The 25,229-nt window shown below is 37.9% G+C and overlaps 1 protein-coding gene across 11 annotated transcripts in view; it reads right to left on the bottom strand.

Moving 5' to 3' along the window:
- Window positions 1-25,229, bottom strand: part of adgrb2 (adhesion G protein-coupled receptor B2) — a 771,897-nt gene that overhangs the window by 569,926 nt on the left and 176,742 nt on the right. For all 11 annotated transcript variants that reach the window (XM_061982439.1, XM_061982435.1, XM_061982437.2 and 8 more), the window contains exon 2: window positions 8,355-9,252. In XM_061982439.1, coding sequence (XP_061838423.1) covers window positions 8,355-9,237 — 883 coding nt within the window. In that variant the 5' untranslated portion in view covers window positions 9,238-9,252. The remainder of the gene's footprint in view (window positions 1-8,354; window positions 9,253-25,229) is intronic.

The raw sequence follows: 25,229 nt of genomic DNA, 5'->3' as shown, positions 1-25,229 counted from the left end.
CAAACGCTGCAGCTCGGCTTCCAGGAATAGGTTTTACATCACCCTGACACTTGGCATCAAATTACAGGGGAAGCGTTATCCCTTCCATTTCTCCCCCCCCCCCCCCCCCTCTCCACAACGCATGAGGCCAAGTTTGAACATCACTTCCCATTGTTTTGATGATCAAACCCTGGCACAACATCCCACTGACAGAGAGCTGAGAATAATAACCTTCCCGTGAGCAAGGTAACGTTCGCCGTGGCAGTTGAACAAGGAAAATCGCCACACAGGAAAAAACGTTTTGTTGCAAAAATACATGTTCTTTGCACACACTAAACGCTGTGTGCAAAGACGCGTCCGTTTCCGTCGGACTTGCACATGCAAACACACGCAAATTCCCTTGTTTACCAAAGGGAGGCCGCGTGATGCACTCATGTATGAACGGCCATGTGTACGCGCATGGTTGTCAAATATCATCTGCTCCCAACACAACCTCTCACGCACGTGTACACATTTCCTGCGCACGCCAGATGAAATGCGCGGAAACCACACCTTTTTTGGTGGGGAGGGTCATTGAAGCACAGATCAGAAGGCTCGAGTCCTACTTAGTCAATCTATTTGATGGAGGGGCTGAGAGGGTCCACTTTGAGCTGATTAGGGTAATTAGAGGCAATTATACAAAATTAAAAAATCGGTGTTTAAAAATCAGTATGCAGACTGCGAGACGAGAGAAAAAAAATCGAGCACATTTTTATACTATTTGTCGTTCACAGAAATGTTGGTTTAAAGCTGTCAAACAATAAAGATCTGCGATTATTTTAGTAATCAGTTAGTCAGATTAATCGAGAATTCAGGAAAAAAAAAAAAAAAACTCTTGGTGGCCTCAATGCGTATTATACAACATTAAAAAAATCTGTGTTTAAAAATCAGTATGCAGACTGCGAGAGGAGAAAAAAAAACATCGAGCATATTTTTATACTATTTGTCGTTCACAGAAATTTTGGTTTAAAGCTGTCAAACAATAAAGATCTGCGATTATTTTAGTAATCAGTTAGTCAGATTAATTGAGAATTCAGAAAAAAACCCAAAAAACTCTTGGTGGCCTCAATGCGTATTATACAAAATTAAAAAATCTGTGTTTAAAAATCAGTATGCAGACTGCGAGAGGAGAGAAAAAAAATCAAGCATATTTTTATACTATTTGTCGTTCACAGAAATGTTGGTTTAAAGCTGTCAAACAATAAAGATCTGCAATTATTTTAGTAATCAGTTAGTCAGATTAATCGAGAATTCAGAAAAAAAAGAAAAAAAAAACTCTTGGTGGCCTCAGTGCGTATTATACAAAATTAAAAAATCTGTGTTTAAAAATCAGTATGCAGACTGCGAGAGGAGAAAAAAAACCCATCAAGCATATTTTTATACTATTTATCGTTCACAGAAATGTTGGTTTAAAGCTGTCAAACAATAAAGATCTGCGATTATTTTAGTAATCAGTTAGTCAGATTAATCGAGAATTCAGAAAAAAAACAAAAAACTCTTGGTGGCCTCAATGCGTATTATACAAAATTAAAAAATCTGTGTTTAAAAATCAGTATGCAGACTGCGAGGGAAGAACAAAAAAATCAAGCATATTTTTTATACTATTTGTCGTTCACAGAAATGTTGGTTTAAAGCTGTCAAACAATAAAGATCTGCGATTATTTTAGAAATCAGTTAGTCAGATTAATCGAGAATTCAGAAAAAAAAGAAAAAAAAAAAACTCTTGGTGGCCTCAATGCGTATTTTAGGGAAAATTGTTTAAATCAGTGGTCCCCAACCTTTTTGTAGCTGCGGACTGGTCAACGCTTGAAAATTTGTCCCGCGGAGGGGGGGGGTGATTTTTTTTTTTTTTAAAGAAATACAATCATGTGTGCTTACGGACTGTATCCCTGCAGACTGTATTGATATACATTGATCTATAGTGTATATATTCTGTTTTTATGTAGATTTAATTTAAAAAAAAAAAAAAAAAAAAAAAAAATTCTTGTGCGGCCCGGTACCAATCGGTCCGCGGCCCGGTACCGGTCCGCGGACCACTGGTTTAAATAACCAAAGACAAAATGTTTTTATTCCTAGCAGATGCTAATCAACATTTAAAATTGCATTTTTAAAATGTCTGCATTAATTAAATAAATTGCAAAAGTATTCTTTTCGTCGCATTGGATGTAATAATCATTTTAAAATCGAAAATTTGAAATGTCATCTGGTTTCTGGATGGCTTTTCATCAGTAAAAATACCAACACCAGATCTTCTCAGCATTGTCGAGAAAAAAAAAAAAGAACAAAATGTACATAAGAGATTTTTTTTATTGCTTTATTTAATTTTGTATTAATTTATTTGTTTTTTTTAATCACGTTTTTATATTTTTTATTGCTTTATTTTTTTTAAATGAATCTTTATTTTTTTAATCACATTTAAAAAAAATATATATTGCTTTATTTTTTTTATTACAATAGGTTGATTGGCAACATTAAATGGTCCCTAGTGTGTGAATGTGAGTGTGAATGTTGTCTGTCTATCTGTGTTGGCCCTGCGATGAGATGGCGACTTGTCCAGTGTGTACCCCGCCTTCCGCCCGAATGCGGCTGAAGTAGGCTCCAGCACCCCCCGCCACCCCAAAAGGGACAAGCGGTAGAAAATGGATGGATGGATGGATGTTTTTATTGCTTTATACAATGTTTTATTACTTATTTTTTCCCCCCTATGATACTGTACTGAGTCTTTGACTTATTTAGTACTATTTTCCATTTTGTCTATTATTTGTGCACCTTCATTTTTGAAGTTGTTCTTGATTTATTGTTATGTCAATTGACTGACCACAGCTGTGACTATTTAAGTGTTCAAAATTGCACATTTGCACAGTTTGTATTAAAATTATTAGAAGGACACGAGTGTTGCTAACCTTGCTTTTTCTTCAAGGCCAAAACCCGCCAGTTGACTTCTAAGATGTGTGACAGCGGAAACTAAGATTTCTCTCTTACTACATACAAACTATTTGCACACAGGAATAGATTTCTTGGAATATTCAAACAACACTGCAGTCTACAGTGATGCGGACCCTGCATGGGTCGGTCGTGGTGAGGAAGGAGCTGAGCCGCAAGGCAAAGCTCTCAATTTACTCCAAAGCATTCACACATTTGGTTGACTCCACCAAAATTCATCTATTTATTATTTAACTTCTTTATCTTCTCCAGATTTTGCCACGCTCTACCTTCCACATTTTTCCACCCCATTCAAACCGTTCCAACTTGAAACTGTTCAGCTTATTGTGGGAATTATTTTGACAAATTCCAAAAATTCCAAGAATTCCAGGTTTTCCGGGACATTTTTCCCCATTCAAAATGAATTGGCCATTTTTCAACCATATCCAAAAAATTTTAACATATTCAAACCATTCCACCTTCAACACATTCCATCATCCTGGACATTGAAACTATCCAAACAATTCCAGGAATTTCCAGAATCCCCATTTTTTTCAAAACCTTTTTTCACCCACTTCAACCGTTCCACCGTCAAAACATTCCTCTTAATCAGGACAAAAAACAAAGTTGTTTTTGAACTGTAAAAATTCCCGGTTCTCCCGAAATTCCAGGAATTCCATAATACCTTTCCTAAATTAAAAATGTTACATTTTTCGACGGATTTTAAAAATTCCAACATCGACCATTTCAACTCATTCAGAACATTCAAGTCTTTTAACATTTTCCAAAAAACTCCCGCTTTTCCCGAAATTCCCAAATTTCCATGAAATTCTCATTGAAAAAAAAATGGGACATTTTTTTTAAAAGTTCCACAATTCCCACATTTTTTATCTGCTTCAAACCGTTCCAACTTCAAAATATTCAGACTTTTCAAGGTTGTGTGCTCTCCTTCAACAATTAAAAAAAAATCCCGGATTTCCAAGAATTCCCAGTTTTCAGGGACATTTTCCCCATTCAGAATGAATTGTCCATTTTTTAAACTTCCACCATTCCCACATTTTTCAACCGATTCAAACCATTCCAACATCAACACATTCCACTCATTAAACGTTCCCAACATTCCGAACCAAATTCTTGAAAATTCGAACTCTTCAATATTCAAACCATTCCAACATTCAAACGATTCTTACATTCATACGACATTCTTTCAGCATTTCACTTCAACTTCAGCATTGGAGTACGCAATACTAGATGCGACTACTCCTTCCATATTTTTCAACGCATTTCAACCGTTCCACCGTCAAAACATTCCTCTTAATTAGGACAGAAAACTAAACTTGTTTTTTTGAAATGGAAATTTTTTTCGGTTTTCCCGAAATTCCAGGAATTCCGTAATACCATTTCTCAATTCAACCTGTTGCTACTTCTACATGTCTGGACCGATTTGCAAAATTCTAATACCACCAACCATTTCAACTCATTTAGACTATTCAAAATCACACTTTTCCCGAAATTCCCAAATTTGTGGGAAATTGCCATTGAAATCATTGGGTCATTCTTCAAAGTTCCACAACTCCCACATTGTTCATCTGATTCAATCTGTTCCAACTTCAAAATATTCAGCCTGTTCAGGAATTGTGTGCTCTACATCAACAATTCTAAAAAAATTCCCGGATTTCCAATAATACCTTTTTTTTTTTTTGCATTTTCCCCATTCAAAATGAATTGGCCATTTTTCAAACTTTTCCACCATTTCCAAAAAAAATTAACATATTCAAACCATTCCACCTTCAACACATTCCATCATCCTGGACATTGAAACTATCCAAACAATTCCAGGAATTTACAGAATCCCCATTTTTTCAAAACCTTTTTTCACCCACTTCAACCGTTCCACGGTCAAAACATTCCTCTTAATCAGGACAAAAAACAAAGTTGTTTTTGAACTGTAAAAATTCCCGGTTCTCCTGAAATTCCAGGAATTCCATAATACCTTTCCTCAATTAAAAATGATACAACATTTTTCGACGGATTTTAAAAATTCCAACATCAACCATTTCAACTCACTCAGAACATTCAAGTCTTTTAACATTTTCCAAAAAACTCCCACTTTTCCCAAATTTCCATGAAATTCCCATTGAAAAAAATGGGACATTTTTCAAAGTTCCACAATTCCCACATTTTTTATCTGATTCAAACCGTTCCAACTTCAAAATATTCAGCCTTTTCAAAGTTGTGTGCTCTACTTCAACAATTTAAAAAAAATCCCCGGATTTCCAAGAATTTCCAGTTTTCAGGGACATTCTCACCATTCAAAATTAATTGTCTATTTTTCAAACTTCCACAATTCCCACATTGTTCAACCGATTCAAACCATTCCAACATCAACACATTCCACTCATTCAACTTTCCCAAGTTCCAAACCAAATTCTGTTTTTCTTGAAAAGTCTAACTCTTCAACATTCAAACCATTCCAACATTCAAACGATTCTTACATTCATACTACATTCTTTCAGCATTTCACTTCAACTTCAGCATTAGAGTACGCAATACGAGATGCGACTACTCCTTCCATATTTTTCAACGCATTTCAACCATTCCACCATCAAAACATTCCTCTTAATTAGGACAGAAAACTAAAGTTGTTTTTTTAACTGGAACATTTTTTCGGTTTTCCCGAAATTCCAGGAATTCTGTAATACCATTTCTCAATTCAACCTGTTGCTACTTCAACATTTGTGGACCGATTTGAAAAATTCTAATACCACCAACCATTTCAACTTATTTAGACTATTCAAGTTTTTTTTACCATTTTCCCCCCAAAAAAATCACACTTTTCCTAAAATTCCCAAATTTGTGGGAAATTCCCATTGAAATCATTGGGACATTCTTCAAAGTTCCACAACTCCCACATTGTTCATCTGATTCAATCTGTTCCAACTTCAAAATATTCAGCCTGTTCAGGAATTGTGTGCTCTAGATCAACAATTCTAAAAAAATTTCCCGGATTTCCCATAATACCTTTTTTTTTTTTTTTTTGCATTTTCCCCATTCAAAATGAATTGGCCATTTTTCAAACTTTTCCACCATTTCCAAATGTTTTTAACATATTCAAACCATTCCACCTTCAACACATTCCATCATCCTGGACATTGAAACTATCTAAACAATTCCAGGAATTTCCAGAATCCCCATTTTTTCAAAACCTTTTTTCACCCTTTTTTCACCCACTTCAACCGTTCCACCGTCAAAACATTTCTCTTAATCAGGACAAAAAACTAAGTTGTTTTTGAACTGTAAAAATTCCCGGTTCTCCTAAAATTCCAGGAATTCCATAATACTTTTCCTCAATTAAAAATGTTACATTTTTCGACAGTTTAAAAAAATTCCAACATCAACCATTTCAACTCATTCAAAACATTCAAGTCTTTTAACATTTTCCAAAAAACTCCCGCCTTTCCCGAAATTCCCATTGAAAAAAATGGGACATTTTTCAAAGTTCCACAATTCCCACATTTTTTATTTGATTCAAACCGTTCCAACTTCAAAATATTCAGACTTTTCAAGGTTGTGTGCTCTCCTTCAACAATTAAAAAAAAATCCCCGGATTTCCAAGAATTCCCAGTTTTCAGGGACATTTTCCCCATTCAGAATGAATTGTCCATTTTTTAAACTTCCACCATTCCCACATTTTTCAACCGATTGAAACCATTCCAACATCAACACATTCCACTCATTAAACGTTCCCAACGTTCCGAACCAAAATCTTGAAAATTCTAACTCTTCAATATTCAAACCATTCCAACATTCAAACTATTCTTACATTCATACTACATTCTTTCAGCATTTCACTTCAACTTCAGCATTGGAGTACGCAATACTAGATGCGACTACTCCTTCCATATTTTTCAACACATTTCAACCGTTCTACCATCAAAACGTTCCTCTTAATTAGGACAGAAAACTAAAGTTGTTTTTGAACTGCAAAAATTCCCGGTTCTCCTGAAATTCCAGGAATTCCATAATACCTTTCCTCAATTAAAAATGTTACATTTTTCGACAGATTTTAAAAATTCCAACATCAACCATTTCAACTCATTCAGAACATTCAAGTCTTTTAACATTTTCCAAAAAACTCCCGCTTTTCCCGAAATTTCCATGAAATTCCCATTGAAAAAAATGGGACATTTTTCAAAGTTCCACAATCCCCACATTTTTTATCGGATTCAAACCGTTCCAACTTCAAAATATTCAGCCTTTTCAAAGTTGTGTGCTCTACTTCAACAATTAAAAAAAAAAATCCCGGATTTCCAAGAATTCACAGTTTTCAGGGACATTTTCACCATTCAAAATGAATTGTCCATTTTTCAAACTTCCACAATTCCCACGTTCTTCAACCCGTTCAAACCATTCCACCTTCAACACATTCAACTCATCCTGGAAATTCAAACTACCACTTTTCCAGATTCAACAAATTTCCAGGAATTCACGTTTTTTGGTAACCTATTTCCACCCTTCTTAAGTTCGTCAACTCCTTTCACATTTTTCAACCCATTTCAACCGTTCCACCGTCAAAACACTCATATTGAGGACAAAAACCAAGTTGGTTAAGGAACTAGAAAAATTCCCGGTTTTCCCGAAATTCCAGGAATTTCTCAATTAAAAACTGTTTCTAATTCAACATTTCTTGACCGATTTAAACAATTCCAACACCGACCAATTCAGCTCATTCATTCATTTCAATAAAATCCCTCTTTTCTCAAAATTCCCAAATTTCCAGGAAGTTCCCATTGAAATGAATGAGACATTTTTCCACATTGCACAATTCCCACATTTTTCAACCCATTCAAACCATTCCGACATTAACACATTCCACTCATCCTGGACATTCAAACTAACTTTCCCAACTTCCAAACCAAATTCCGGTTTCCCTGGAAATTTAAAACTCTTCAACATTCATACCATTCCAACATTAAAACTATTTCAGCATTCAAACAATTTCAACATTTAAACCATTTCTACATTCACCCTACATTCCATTAGCATTTCAATTCAACGTCAGCTTTTCAACATTCAAACTATTCTTAGACTTAGACTTAGACAAAGTTTAATGATCCACAAGGGAAATTGTTCGAAAATTGTTCTTACACTCATACTACATTCTGTCAGCATTTCAGTTCAACTTCAGCGTTGGAGCATTCACACGCAATTCCTTCAGGAATTACCTCATCTTTCAACTGTGAGGTGGATATTTGAATTAGACTCGTGCAAATCGAATACTCAAATCTCCGACTATTTCGGACCAGGTAGAGGGAGTAAGCGTAAGCAATGACTTCGCGCAGGGTCGAATGATCACTCCCCAAATGTGATCTCAGGCGTTGAGTTGAAAAAGCAGCACAAAAATGTGGTCTTACCTTCTCTGACGTCTCTGGGTGCGATGGCGATGGCGTCGTTGGAATGCAGCTCCGTGACACAGCAGTCGTCGGGAACCGTCGATCCGTTGCTGAAAGTGTGGGGCGTCTCCGGGAGCAGCGGGACGGAAGGCGGCATGATGTTATGGTTTGGGCATATGCAGCCTGTTTGGGTCAGACCACAGCCATCTCGGGTCAGAACACCCTCGTCTCCACGGTCCCCGCTCCGAAAACACTCCTCGAACCATTTACAGAGCACGCCGCAGGTGAACTGACTGGAGTTCTCGTTGTTGATGAGTAGCACCTCCACTAGTCTGGTCTCCAGTAAATCCTTGGACAGCCGAGGCTCGTCTGCGGCCGGGTGCCTGGTAAGACACAGCTGGACAAAGTTCTTATCGAACTGCAGGAAGGAGTAGGGGGCGTCCGCACCGGACGGGCTACTGCAGAGATCTACCACCTCCTGATCCCGCTCGGACGCCGTCTCCAAGTGAAGCGGGCAGCTCTGATTGGCCAGGTGGTGATCCAGGGACAGCAGCATGGGGGAGTGAGTCCGGCAGATGGACGGCTGGCGGTTGAAGCGGAGGTAGAGGGAGTACTTGGTGGGGTCCGGGTTTTCTAGGGACCAGGAGCAACCTGGAGCCCTGGAGGGGAAAAGCTCCCGTAGGGAGAAAGAGCCATAGAGCACCCCGGCGACCAGGCTGGAGCACGGCGAGGGCGACGGGGCTGCCGTTACCCCGGTGCCCGGGGTGACGTCGGCAGCCCCGTAGGCAAGGTTGGCCAGGGTGGGGAGCGGAGCCACGGCCAGGGCGGACACAGCGGCCAGGGCCCCCAGCGCGGCCAGGAGAGAGGACAGCACAGACAGATGCACCCCACCAGCAGTGGTCATCCTATGACATTCGTCCTGCAGGAACAAGAGCAAGGGACAGAGAGTTCCACGTTACACACAGAACCATCAGCAAGGACTTCCTTTCCCCCAACATAGAAGGATTTCACCGCCTTAATCAACATTAATTATTTATTATCAATCATATTGCAATAATTAACTTTTTTTTAAACATTTCTTTCAGTCGTGGTTGGACACACCCGCCAACAGTCGCTAAGGAGAGGTGGGATTTATGGCTCTTTGAATTGAGCCGTTCCTTTAAGAGAGATGTCCAAAGTCTAAATAAAACATTAGGACATCATAAAAATAAAAATGTACCCTGTGTGTGTATGCTTCAACTTCTACCCTTTAGATTAATCAACCCGAAAAGCAAATCCAAATAAAACGATAAAATAAATACAATTAAAACAATGATAATCAAAACGGTGTTATTTCAGTGTCTTAATAATCTTTATCTTAATTATAATTATTGCAGAATTTAATTAAATATTTCACTAAAATAATAATTATTATTTCATAAAATTTTTTTAAAACAAAATTATAATTACCTGTTGGGTAAATATAATTGATTATTTCTAAGGTTGTTTGGGCCAAAATTGAATAACATAATTGTTTGGCTGGAAAATAGATGAATATAAAAAATAAATAAATGGTGATCTTGTAGTGCAAATAAAATGTAAAAACAACAACAACAAACTGCTGAAAACCAAAGCAAAATTGCCTGCTGGGTAAATTGATTATTTATAAGGTTGTTTGGGCCAATATTGAACATCATAATTGTGTGACTGAAAAATAGATGAAAAATTGATATAAATTGTGATCTTGTCGTACAAATAAAATGTAAAAACAATGACAGCAAACCAAACCAAACAAAACTGCTCCAAATAAAAAATTTAAAATACCTGCTCGGTAGATATAATTGATTTTCTCTAAGGTGGTTTGGGCAAATATTGAACATCATAATTGTTTGGCTGAAAAATTGATGTAAAATATTTAAAAAAATGTTTGCTTTTCAACGCGAAAAGCAAATCCAAATAAAACGATAAAATAAATACAATTTAAAAAAAAAAATGTATTTCAGTGTCTTAATCATCTTTATCTTAATTACAATTATTGCAGACTTTAATTAATTATTTCACTAAAATACTAATTATTATTTAATTAATTTTTAGTTTATTTCGGACATGTAGGAAACAAAACCAAGTAAAAAAAAAAATAAAAGAAAATACCTGCTGGATAAATATAATTGATTATTTCTAAGGTTGTTTGGGCCAATATTGAACATCATAATTGTGTTGCTGGAAAAGAGATACATATAGAAAATATATAAATGGTGATCTTGTAGTGCAACTAAAATGTAAAAACAATGACGGCAAACTAAACCAAAAAAACCTGCTCAAAACCCAAACAAAATGACCTGCTAAGTAAATATAATTGATTATTTCTAAGGTTGTTTGGGCCAATATTGAACATCATAATTGTGTGGCTGAAAGAAAATGACAAATAGATATAAATTGTGATCTTGTCGTACAAATAAAATGTAAAAACAATGACAGCAAACCAAACCAAACAAAACTGCTCCAAATAAAAATACCTGATCGGTAGATATAATTGATTTTCTCTCAGGTGGTTTGGGCAAATATTGAACATCATAATTGTTTGGCTGAAAAGTTGATGTAAAATATTTAAAAAAATGTTTTCTTTTCAACCCGAAAAGCAATTCCAAATAAAACGATAAAATAAAGACATTTAAAAAAAAAAAAAAAGGTTATTTCAGTGTCTTAATCATCTTTATCTTAATTACAATTATTGCAGACTTTAATTAATTATTTCACTAAAATACTAATTATTATTTAATAAATCTTTTGTTTATTTTGGACATGTAGGAAACAAAACCAAGTAAAAAAAATAATTAAAAAAATACCTGCTGGATAAATATAATTGATTATTTCTAAGGTTGTTTGGGCCAATATTGAACATCATAATTGTGTTGCTGGAAAAGAGATACATATAAAAAATATATAAATGGTGATCTTGTAGTGCAAATAAAATGTAAAAACAATGACGGCAAACTAAACCAAAAAATACTGCTCAAAACCCAAACAAAATGACCTGTTAGGTAAATATAATTGATTATTTCTAAGGTTGTTTGGGCCAATATTGAACATCATAATTGTGTGGCTGAAAAATAGATGACAAATAGATATAAATTATGATCTTGTCGTACAAATAAAATGTAAAAACAATGACAGCAAACCAAACCAAACAAAACTGCTCCAAATAAAAATACCTGCTTGGTAGATATAATTGATTTTCTCTAAGGTGGTTTGGGCAAATATTGAACATCATAATTGTTTGGCTGAAAAGTTGATGTAAAATATTTAAAAAATGTTTGCTTTTCAACCCGAAAAGCAATTCCAAATAAAACGATAAAATAAAGACATTAAAAAAAAAAAAAGGTTATTTCAGTGTCTTAATCATCTTTATCTTAATTACAATTATTGCAGACTTTAATTAATTATTTCACTAAAATACTAATTATTATTTAATTAATTTTTTGTTTATTTTGGACATGTAGGAAACAAAACCAAGTAAAAAAATAATTAAAAAAATACCTGCTGGATAAATATAATTGATTATTTCTAAGGTTGTTTGGGCCAATATTGAACATCATAATTGTGTTGCTGGAAAAGAGATACATATAAAAAATATATAAATGGTGATCTTGTAGTGCAAATAAAATGTAAAAACAATGACGGCAAACTAAACCAAAAAATACTGCTCAAAACCCAAACAAAATGACCTGCTAGGTAAATATAATTGATTATTTCTAAGGTTGTTTGGGGCAATATTGAACATCATAATTGTGTGGCTGAAAAATAGATGACAAATAGATATAAATTATGATCTTGTCGTACAAATAAAATGTAAAAACAATGACAGCAAACCAAACCAAACAAAACTGCTCCAAATAAAAATACCTGCTTGGTAGATATAATTGATTTTCTCTAAGGTGGTTTGGGCAAATATTGAACATCATAATTGTTTGGCTGAAAAATAGATGTAAAATATAAAAAAATATATAAATTGTGATATTGTAGTGCAAATAAAATGTAAAAAAAACAACAGCAAACTAAACCAAATAAAACTGCTCAAAACCGAAACAAAATTGCCTGATGGGTAAATAATTGATTATTTCTAAGGTTGTTTGGCCAATATTGAACATCATAATTGTTTGGCTATAAGAAGAAGGCGTGCACAAAGAACATCAGGGTTCGGATTACATGCAACTCAAGTACTCTTTTGCCTTTTCCTCTCAGATGTTTGTGTGCAATATGCACAATTGTGGAGGATTTTACACACAATGCTGAAAATACACACTTTTTTTTTTTTACTTTGAACATACTTCACTATCGACTACGTACAGTATTTACTGCTTGTTCCATCACACGAGACTGTCAAAAGGTTCCAGAGGAAAAAACACACCAAAAATAACAGATTTGTCCAAAGAGGACGCGTGGGTGATATTTGGCACTACTACAAACCACTTATAGCATGATAGCCTCAGAACGTTCTATAAAAACACTATTTTGGAGGACCTTTTCTGGGCGTTTTAACACTAAATTACCAATTCAGGCTGCAGGACTGGTGGCTTCACACTGCATAATCTGCCTTCACTCGTTACGTGTGGGCTGGTAAATTGGAACATACAAGGTCATCCGTGGCGTTTGTGGTCACCAAAACAGCGTGGGATTATTTTCAAGACAGTGCCAGGTCTTCCTTGCACCTCCAGTGGAACTTCAAAGTACACATTAGGGGTCTGATATCAGCAAAAACACACGTATCGAATGGTATCGGCTTCCATTTCAAATCCCTGACGCAAACAGTAGTCCTGCGGCGCGTTGACTTCGTTAACATCTAAATGTCCTCCAATAAGCACACCATTTCTTCTCGTTTAGGCAAGTCACTAACAAAAAGGTGCACACATATATACACATATACATACATATATACACATATATAGATACATATATACACATACACACATATATACACAAATACATATAGATTGGTTTGTTTTTGTTTTTTATAATATCCACAAAGTTCAAGGAGCAGGTTGTGTTGTGCGTGACCATGTTTGTTGACTTTTTGCACTGGTTGATTTTTTTTTTCCTGCACCATGACTAGGAAAGGTTGTTTGGATTGAGTCATAAGTAAATGCTGCACTGTTTGTTTCTGGAAAGTATAATTAATGGATGAGGTAACTTCGTTGGCCCACAAACAGCGACAAAATGGCAGCTATCAGACCCCTAGCTATTTGTATATGATATGAATACACCACTTCCCGCTATTCTTTTTTGATCTCATGCCGTGTCGCGGGCCAAATTTAGCCTTTGGGCCCGTAGTTTGGACACCACTGCTGTAAGGTATCTAATTCAAAAATGTATTGGAACAAATTCTCAATTTGACTCACTATTAGTTTTTGCGTCAGGCTCGGGTGAGTCCAGAAGACAGCGGTATTTACAATGACTTAGCAAAAGCTACAGTGCAGCTGAGAAGTGCACTGGAAGCCAAAAGTAAAAAATAGCACAACGTACAGATATCCAACACGGAAAGAGGGAACCAGGTGGAACTAAATAGTGCTAGTTAGCTGGCAGGACAAGGACTGGAAAATGTAAAACAGAAAATACTGACAAAACAAGAGCACCAGGACAGGAAGTGATTATAAATACAGGAAAATAACAAACCTGGAATCATGACAGTTTAAACTATTATTATTTAAGAATTGTAACTCTATTCATTTTTTTTTTTTTTTTTTTTTAAAGAAATACGTATCATTTGAACCAAAAGAGAGACTTTCTAAGCCGGCGTCGACCTCCTTTCATACCGCAAAGCGAGGCGCGTTTGTGTCTTTGGGAGCGAGTACTGCACTTCCCTCGGGCTGAGGTTAATGAAACACAGCAGCGCGGTACTTTGCCGGCTTTATGCAAATGCAGAAGAGCACTCCAGCACCGAGCGCAAAGTCCACCGGGCCTGGATGAGGAGGCTGAGAACTGTGCTCGTTTCACCGGGTCAAGAGGGGACAGTCAGAGCCATCCAGTCCGCTGTAAGTTACTTCACTTTTAACTATATAGCGCCGCCCTAGTGGCTCCCTGGAGCTTTTTCAAAAATGTATGAAAATGGAAAAAACATTTTTTTTTTTTACTATGGTTTGTGTAGGACAGGGGTCGGCAACCTTTACCACTCAAAGAGCCATTTTGACCCGTTTCCAGAAATTAAAGAAAACAATGGGAGCCACAAAACTCTTTTGAAATTTAAAATGAAATAACACTACATACAAAGTTTTTTTTTGCTTTGTGCTACGTATAAACCAGGGGTCTCAGACACGCGGCCCGCACCTTGATATGGAAATGTAACGTTAGTGCGGCCCGCAAGTTTTATATGAAGGGCACTTGACAGCGTCACACTTGCCAACCCTCCCGATTTTTCCGGTAGACTCCCGAATTTCAGGGAAACTATTCTCTCGAATGTATGCTGATTTTCAACCAAACAACAATAATAAGGGCGTGCCGTGATGTCACTACCTTTAGCGCCCTCTACGGCTACGGTTACATGTTATATGAGGCTTCTGCAGACACACATAAGTGAATGCAAATCATACTTGGTTAACAGCCATACAGATCACACTGAGGGTGGCAATATAAACAACTTTAACACTCTTACTAATATGCGCCACACTGTGAACCCACACCAAACAAGAATGACAAACACATTTCGGGAGAACATCCGCACCGTAACACAACAGAACAAATACCCAGAATCCCATGCATCCCTAACTCTTCCGGGCTACTTTATACACCCCCGCTACCACCAAAGCCCGCCACCCCAACCCTGCCCCCCCACACATCAACAACACCCCCCGACCCCCTGTGCGTAGATTGAGGTGGGCGGGGTTTGGTGGTAGCAGGGTGTGTAATGTAGCCCGGAAGAGTTAGGGATGCATGGGATTCTGGGTATTTGTGCTGTTGTGTTTATGTTGTGTTACGGTGTGGATGTTCTCCCGAAACGTGTTTGTCATTCTTGTTTGGTGTGGGTTCACAGTGTGGCGCATATTAGTAAGAGTGTTATAGTTGTTTATATGGCCACCGTCAGTGTGATCTGTATGGCTGTTGAACAAGTATGCCTTGCTGTCACTTAGTGTGTGAGCAGACAAAATGTGACTGGGCCGGCACGCTGTTTCTTAGGTGAAAAAGCGGACGAGACGACAGGTTGTAGAGGACGCAAAATGCAGTGCCATCACGGAACGCCCTCAATTTTGTTGTCCGGGTGAAAATCGGAGAATGTTTGCCCTGGGAGAGGCAGTGAAATCCGGAAGTCTCCCGGAAAATTCGGGAGGGTTGGCAAGAATGCAGCTGAGCCGCATCAGAGTGGTCAAAGAGCCGCATGCGGCTCCGGAGCCGTGGGTTGCCGACTCCTGGTGTAGTAGGACCAACATGCCACAAACCTTCCTTATTGTTATACTGTTTATATCAAACATGCTTCACTGATGAGAGTATTTGGCGAGCGCCGTTTTGTCCTACTAATTTCGGCGGTCCTTGAACTCATCGTAGTTGTAGTAAATATACAATAGACATTTTGTGTCGTATACACATTGGACGTTTGTTTGCTAATCTTGTAAGTGTACACCTCAGTCATATTTTGGTACTTGTTGCATGCTAACTAAGGGGCCAAGCCCAACTCCTGAAAAAACAACCCCACACCATAATTCCTCCTCCACCAAATTTCACACTCGGCACAATGCAGTCCGAAATGTAGCGTTCTCCTGGCAACCTCCAAACCCAGACTGGTCAATCAGATTGCCAGATGGAAAAGCGTGATTCATCACTCCAGAGAAGGCGTCTCCGCTGCTCTAGAGCAGTGTTTTTCAACCTTTTTTGAGCGAAGGCACATTTTTTGCGGTGAAAATATCTGGAGGCACACCACCAGCAGAAATCATTAAAAAACGAAACTCAGTTGACAGTAAAAAGTCGTTGTCGCAATTGTTGGATATGACTTTAAACCATAACCAAGCTTGCATCACTATAGCTCTTGTCTCAAAGTAGGTGTACTGTCACGACCTGTCACATCACGCCATGATTATTTGGAGTTTGTTTTGCTGTTTTCCTGTGTAGTGTTTTAGTTCTTGTCTTGCGCTCCTATTTTGGTGGCATTTTCTCTTTTTTTGGTATTTTCCTGTAGCAGTTTCATGTCTTCCTTTGAGCAATATTCCCCGCATCTACTTTGTTTTAGCAATCAAGGATATTTCAGTTGTTTTTATCCTTCTTTGTGAGGACATTGTTGATTGTCATGTCATGTTCGGATGTACATTGTGGACGCCGTCTTTGCTCCACAGTAAGTCTTTGCTGTCGTCCAGCATTCTGTTTTTGTTTACTTTGTAGCCATCAGTTTTCTGCATAGCCTTCCCTAAGCTTCAATGCCTTTTCTTAGGGGCACTCACCTTTTATTTATTTTTGGTTTAAGCATTAGACACCTTTTTACCTGCAAATTGCCTCCCGCTGTTTCCGACATCTACAAAGCAATTAGCTACCTACTGCCACCTACTGATATGGAAGAGTATTACACGGTTACTCTGCCGATCTCTAGACAGCACCGACACTCAACAACAACACATCATTTGCAGACTATAATTACTGGTTTGCAAAACATATTTTTAACCCAAAATAGGTGAAATTAGATAAGACTGTATCTCACAGCACAATAGTGTGCCGCGGCGCAGTGGTTGAAAAACACTGCTCTAGAGTCCAGTGGCGACGGGCTTTACACCACTGCATCCCACGCTTTGCATTGGACTTGGTGATGTATGGCTTAGATGCAGCTGCCCGGCCGTGGAAACCTCCCTCTGCGTACTGTACGTGGGCTAATTGGAAGGTCACATGAAGTTTGGAGCTCTGTCGCAACTGACTGTGCAGAAAGTCTTTGCACTACGCGCTTCAGTATCCGCTGACCCCTCTCTGTCAGTTTACGTGGCCTACTACTTCCTGGCTGAGTTGCTGTTGTTCCCAAACTCTTCCATTTTCTTATAATAACAGTTGACTTTGGAATATTTAGGAGCGAGGAAATTTCACGACTGGATTTGTTACACAAGTGGCATCCTATGACAGTTCCACGCTGGAAATCACTGAGAGCGGCCCATTCTTTTACACATGTTTGTAGAAACAGTCTCCATGCCTAAGTGCTTGATTTGATACACCGGGCCAAGTGATTAGGACACCTGATTCTCATCATTTGGATGGGTGGCCAAATAATTTTGGCAATATAGTGTATTTTGATACGTGACGCATTTTACAGTTAGCATTTTAGCATGCTAACACTAGCATTTTAGCTTTTCTATCCTTGCATTGTAAGCATGGTATGTTTTTTCGCACATATTGCTTGTATTTTTTGTTAGCCACCGTGCTAACTGTTAGCATTTCAGTTCGGCCCCAAGCTGCCCCACATCTAATCTTTTTTTAGCAAACGTTCAAATCATCAGCAAATGAAACAAGATTGCATGTAAAAGGAGAGATTCAAAAACGGCGTATTATTTTTTTTGTGTTTGGACAATAGACGGAGATGTGCGGCGGTACTTGAAGAAATGCAGGGCCCAGGTGGACCAGGCAGGTCTCAAGGCACAAATCCTGAATGGTGCTCAAGGACAGTTGTGGGATGTTTGTCAGACATCCTTCACGGCCAGGGACACACTTTCGACGAGCAATATTTCCAAGAAAATATTACTCAGCTGTCGGAAAATAAGTGAAAACACCTTTTTACTTCTGACGCCAGTAATGGAGCCTTTGAGTATCGGTTGCTACCATATTTATCCAACGTAATATCAGTACAAAACACAGTACCGTATTTTTCGGACTATAAGTCGCAGTTTTTTTCATAGTTTGGCCGGGGGTGCGACTTATACTCAGGAGCGACTTATGTGTGAAATTATTAACACATTAGCGTAAAATATCAATTAATATTATTTAGCTCATTCACGTAAGAGACTAGACGTATAAGATTTCATGGGATTTAGCGAATAGGAGTGACAGATTGTTTGGTAAACGTATAGCATGTTCTATATGTTATAGTTATTTGAATGACTCTTACCATAATATGTTACGTTAACATACCAGTTGGTTATTTATGCCTCATATAACGTACACTTATTCAGCCTGTTGTTCACTATTCTTTATTTATTTTGAATTGCCTTTCAAATGTCCATTCTTGGTGTTGGCTTTTATCAAATAAATTTCCCCAAAAAATGTGACTTACACTCCAGTTAAGGATGTCCCGATCCGATATTTGGATCGGATCGGCTGCCGATATTTGCCAAAAAATGCGTATCGGCAAGGCATGGGAAAATGCCGATCCAGATCCAGTTTAAAAAAACAACTCCGGTCCGTGTTTTCCAACGCACCGATTTAAATAATACATTCCACTTTTCTGCTGCTCCCTAATTTCCGTTCCGCATTTTCCAGCACACCTTCAACACAGCCACAGGTCTGTGGATTCTCACGCAGTTGCTTTTAGCTGCTGGCATTACACGACAGGCTCTTCTCACGCTTTTCTGTGTCTCCCTCTCACAGACAGCAAGCGCACCTTCTTACACACGTCACATACTGTCACGACACACGTCACATACTGTCACGTCATACGTCACATACGTATACGTCCTCTCCCAGCAGAGAGGTAGCAGCAGGGCTAACGTTAGCTGTGATGCTAGCGCAGCCGCTAAGGTGCGCGCCTGTGCAATTGCGCACTGCTCAAGCGTCCTCTGCGCATAGCAATTATATGCCACGCACAAAATCAAATAAAAAAAATAAGCGCATAACAATTTTCGACACACGGACACGACAGAGAAAAGTTTTCGTCATCATTGTTCAAATATTGTAAGGTTTGTCGAGACGCTTATCTCCATTCGGTGCCACACGTCCACACCATCAAAATGCCGAGGCAAACATTTCCACATCAACACCGTATAAAAAAAATGTGTGATTTTTTTTAGTTGTGATTTCCTTCTCTGCATGAAAGTTTAAAAGTAGCATATATTAATGCAGTATGAAGAAGAATGTTTTAATGTAGACATGCAAGCCTTGAAAGAAAATTTTGAAAATCAAGACTACATTTCCTGCAAATGGGTGCAGTTCTACCCTATATTTTAACTTTAGATTTATTCTCATATCAAACTCTTTTGGCTGTCTTTTTGACACTTACATCCGGCGCCCCCCTCCACACCCCGGATTATAAATAATGTAAATAATCCAATGTGATTATCTTGTGTGATGACTGTATTATGATGATAGTATATATCTGATATATCTGTATCATGAATCAATTTAAGTGGACCCTGACTTAAACAAGTTGAAAAACTTATTCAGGTGTTACCATTTAGTGGTCAATTGTACGGAATATGTACTTCACTGTGCAACCTACTAATAAAAGTCTCAATCAATCAATCCAAACACATAGAATCATCATACTGCTGTGATTATATGCATCAAGTGTTCATTCAAGGCTAAGGCAAAATATCGAGATATATATCGTGTATCGCAATATGGCCTTAAAATATCGCAATATCAAAAAAAGGCCATATCGCCCAACCCTAGTTTCAATGATGCCATTTCTGTTTTGTCATGTATAATTTTGTCTATTTTGTGTTTATCCTTGAATAAACAGGTCAGTTTCTTGTTACCAACCATTGTGTATTATTCAAACTCCCCTAATTCAGCTGGCTAGTTGTTATCAAGAGTACTAAAACCCTTTTCAACATGATTCTGACAACTAAGTAGGCTAAATAACTTTAAACTTTAATACATGCTCGGATAGGCCAGTATCGGTCAGTATCGGTATCGGATCGGAAATGCAAAAACAATATCGGTATCGGATCGGAAGTGCAAAAAACCTGGATCGGGACATCCCTAACTCCAGTGCAACTTATATATGTTTTTTTCCTTCTTTATTATGCATTTTCGGCATGTGCGACTTATACTCAGAAAAATACGGTATATATGATTTTGCCATGTTGGAAACTGGTTGCTCAGAATACAGGTGGAACTAAATAAAATTGAATATCTTGAAAAGTTTGTTTATTCTAACAATTTGTAACGACTCCTACTTCTAACCATTCGGTTCTTTATCCGGCGGATTGGTATCGATTTGGTTTAGTTTGGAGGTAACATGACCTTACAAAATAAAGTAATACAAAATCACATGAGCTAGGTCAGGGGTCGGCAACCCAAAATGTTGAAAGAGCCTTATTGGACCAAAAATACAAAAACAAATCTGTCTGGAGCCGCAAAAAATTAAAAGCCATATTACATACAGATAGTGTGTCATGAGATATAAATTGAATTAGGAGGACTTAAAGGAAACTAAATGAGCTCAAATATAGCTACAAATGAGGCATAATGATGTAATATGTACATATAGCTAGCCTAAATAGCATGTTAGCATCGATTAGCTTGCAGTCATGCAGTGACCAAATATGTCTGATTAGCACTCCACACAAGTCAATAACATCAACAAAACACACCTTTGTGGATTCATGCACAACGTTAAAAGTTTGGTGGACAACATGAGACAGAAAAAGAAGTGGCATAAAACACGTACTAGAAAGTGCAGAAAGATATACATGTAAACAAACTAAGGTGAGTTCAAGGACTGCCAAAATTAGTAGGACAAAACGGCGCTCGCCAAATACTCGAATCAGTGAAGCATGTTTAATATAAACAGTGTGCTTTATAACAATTAGGGAGGTTTGTGTCATGTTTGTCCTACAGAAACCATATTAAAACTTTTTCCATTTTTCATACATTTTTGAAAAAGCTCCAGAGAGCCACTAGGGCGGCGCTAAAGAGCCGCATGCGGCTCTAGAGCCGCGGGTTGCCGACCCCTGAGCTAGTGAAAACATTCCTGTTAACGATCTGAATAATGATAATAACAAAAATCCTACCTTTCTGACAACTTTTGATTCCTTTTGTCGCTGGCACTGTAAACGGCGTTGACAATGGCTGAGATTCTCTCCGCCTCTAATTGAGTAGTTAATTGGACTTGTTCACGTTGCCTCGTGTGCTGCAGCTGGCGACCTAACGTGATACGTTCGGAGTTGAAAAATTGTGTCCGACTTCTAAGCCGACGTCACAGTGTCGCGACCATGTCACCTGACCCATAACATCGCCGGAGCAAGTTTTCAGGAGGCGTTCCTTGTCTATGGTTCCTTGTAGTGCGAGACAGCGCCAACGCCCCTTCACAGTGGAATGGTTCCTATTGGTTATAAGTTCAGTGACGTGTGTTCAGGTACGCACTCGGCTATTTACAAACCCCGTTTCCATAGGAGTTGGGAAATTGTGTTAGATGTAAATATAAACGGAATACAATGATTTGCAAATCATTTTCAACCCATATTCAATTGAATGCACTACAAAGACAACATATTTGATGTTCAAACTCATAAACTTTATTTTTTTTTTTGCAAATGATAATTAACTTAGAATTTCATGGCTGCAACACGTGCCAAAGTAGTTGGGAAAGGGCATGTTCACCACTGTGTTACATGGCCTTTCCTTTTAACAACACACAGTAAACGTTTGGGAACTGAGGAGACACATTTTTGAAGCTTCTCAGGTGGAATTCTTTCCCATTCTTGCTTGATGTACAGCTTAAGTTGTTCAACAGTCCGGGGGTCTCCTTTGTGGTATTTTAGGTTTCATAATGCGCCACACATTTTCAATGGGAGACAGGTCTGGACTACAGGCAGGCCAGTCTAGTACCCACACTCTTTTACTATGAAGCCACGTGGATGTAACACGTGGCTTGGCATTGTCTTGCTGAAATAAGCAGGGGCGTCCATGGTAACATTGCTTGGATGGCAACATATGTTGTTCCAAAACCTGTATGTAACTTTCAGCATTAATGGCACCTTCACAGATGTGTAAGTTACCCATGTCTTGGGCACTAATACACCCCCATACCATCACAGATGCTGGCTTTTACACTTTGCACCTATAACAATCCGGATAATTATTTTCCTCTTTGGTCCGGAGAACACGACGTCCACAGTTTCCAAAAACAATTTGAAATGTGGACTCGTCAGACCACAGAACACTTTTCCACTTTTTCTCAGTCCATCTTAGATGAGCTCAGGCCCAGCGAAACCGACGCCGTTTCTGGGTGTTGTTGATAAACGGTTATCGCCTTGCATAGGAGAGTTTTAACTTGTATTTACAGATGTAGCAACCAACTGTAGTTACTGACAGTGGGTTTCTGAAGTGTTCCTGAGCCCATGTGGTGATATCCTTTACACACTGATGTCGCTTGTTGATGCAGTACAGCCTGAGGGATCGAAGGTCACGGGCTTAGCTGCTTACGTGCAGTGATTTATCCAGATTCTCTGAACCCTTTGATGATATTACGGACCGTAGATGGTGAAATCCCTAAATTCCTTGCAATAGCTGGTTGAGAAAGGTTTTTCTTAAACTGTTCAACAATTTGCTCACGCATTTGTTGACAAAGTGGTGACCCTCGCCCCATCCTTGTTTGTGAATGACTGAGCATTTCATGGAATCTACTTTTATACCCAATCATGGCACCCACCTGTTCCCAATTTGCCTGTTCACCTGCGGGATGTTCCAAATAAGTGTTTGATGAGCATTCCTCAACTTTATCAGTATTTATTGCCACCTTTCCCAACTTCTTTGTCACGTGTTGCTGGCATCAAATTCTAAAGTTAATGATTATTTGCAAAAATGTTTATCAGTTTGAACATCAAATATGTTGTCTTTGTAGCATATTCAACTGAATATGGGTTGAAAATGATTTGCAAATCATTGTATTCCGTTTATATTTACATCTAACACAATTTCCCAACTCATATGGAAACGATATTGTTTGAACATTTTGGATGTCTTGCACACCGACACCCTGATCACAAACTCATAGTTTCCGCACCTCTTATTTTAACCACCTCCTGTAACTTTAAGTCATGTTTCTTTTTCAAATGTAATCTCCTTAATACCTATCTCATATTTTGTATTGTGTAAGCATACCATAAACGTATCTGTCTTGTAATCTTGTTTGGAAGTGAAGGTAGAAAAGCGCTATACAAGTACAACCCATTTAACATTATTACAGGTGCTGTGAGAAAAAATGTGGTGACAAGGTCGGCCACGGACGCTGAGGTCACCAAACACGCGATCAGGTGGCTCAACCTGGCGGCGGATCGGGCAGCGAGGAGACGAGTCCCGCCTCCACCTCCACAGACAGATCAGGAGGAATAGAAATGTATCAATAAACTACCTTTTATTGAACTTCTTGTCATTCACCAGTTATTAATTTTCTGATATGTTAGCTGTGCATGGAGCAGCATTTCGTTGAAGTTGTAGCCTAAGATTAAATATTTACATTTCCTATTTATATATATATATTTATATATTATATATTTACGTTATAGAGTGAATTGACCATTTTCTGTTTCTGCCTATTGACAATATTGTTAGTTTAAAAATACAAAGTAATACATATTTAAGCCTATATTGCTGTAGTAGGGCATACTTGCCAACCATCCCGAATTTTCCGGGAGACTCCCGAAATTCAGCGCCTCTCCCGAAAACCTCCCGGGACAAATATTCTCCCGAAAATCTCCCGATTTTCAGCTGGAGCTGGAAGCCACGCCCCCTCCAGCTCCATGCGGACCTGAGTGAGGACAGCCTTCTTTCATGACGGGAGGACAACTGGGTGACAAGAACTAAATCATCCAGACTAGAGACAATTTGTATTATGTTTATCCTTATGTTTATACTTAAAAATAAATATATTTATTAATTTTTTTTTAAATAACTAAATACATTTTTACTATATTTTGCTAAAAACATCAAAATTAATTGTATTTTTATTTGTATTTTTTCTGACTCCATAGAATTATACATTAAAATAAACATATTTGAAATAATTAATTTGAAATTATCATGATAATTCATGACCATACTTAATTATTAAAATAATTGCTTGTTTATCAACAACTTTAGCATTTTATTCATTACATTTTGAAGCTCTCAGAAGCCAAGTTATGTTATATTCCTTAATATTTATTTATGCAAGTTTGAAGTATCAATTATTTAAACACAGTTTTATTTGCATATTTTCAGAATGTAGATATATATATATATATATATATATATATATATATATATATATATCAATGACGTGCAGTCACTAGAGGCAGGTGAGGCCCCGCCCCATCATGGAAAGAAAAAAAATGTAAAAAAAAAAAAAAAAAAAAAATTGTTATATGTATCCAGTGATTATACTATAAAGTTATTTTCCATTTAACTTCACCTGTTTTAGATTATTTTTATTCAAAATCGCTGAATTTTCACATTTGCCGTTCAAATACTGAGAAGAGACGGTGCGGTGATCAGCAGCCAGTTGAGGCACGTCACTCAGTGCCTCAACATGGATTGCGCAATGACTCGGCTAACTGCTGGCCTGCTGTGCAGTGAGACCGTATTGCTATATGAACTATATTATACATTTCCATAGTTTAGTTAGCTGAGGTATATAATGTACAGTGCATTTTGTCAACAACTGTATGTGTGTAAAGTATTTCTTGTGCTGAACAATCATAAAACGGCTGCAAAAGACGCACTGTGTGAGGCTCGCCTTCTGCACCCCCGCCGTAGAATTGTTATATCAACTAAAGCCCACACGTAAACTTTCCACGTGCAAGATTGAATCTATTTAAAAAAAATATTTCATAAGAAGCCAAAAAGCGCAAAACAATAATGTTGGTGTTGGAGGAGTTGTGAATGACTGCAGGGACACAACATTAGATACACCTGCAGTCTGCAGGTGTACCTAATTCACAACTCCTCCAACACGAACATTATTGTTTTTGCACTTTTTGGCTTCTTATTAAATAACTTTTGTAACCTATTTTCATGGGCTTTCTTCTTTGTGATGTTAAGTTC

Source organism: Nerophis lumbriciformis, linkage group LG21 (genome assembly GCF_033978685.3).
Source record: "Nerophis lumbriciformis linkage group LG21, RoL_Nlum_v2.1, whole genome shotgun sequence".
Lineage (NCBI taxonomy): Eukaryota > Metazoa > Chordata > Actinopteri > Syngnathiformes > Syngnathidae > Nerophis > Nerophis lumbriciformis.
This window is presented reverse-complemented; position numbering and strand designations above follow the sequence as displayed.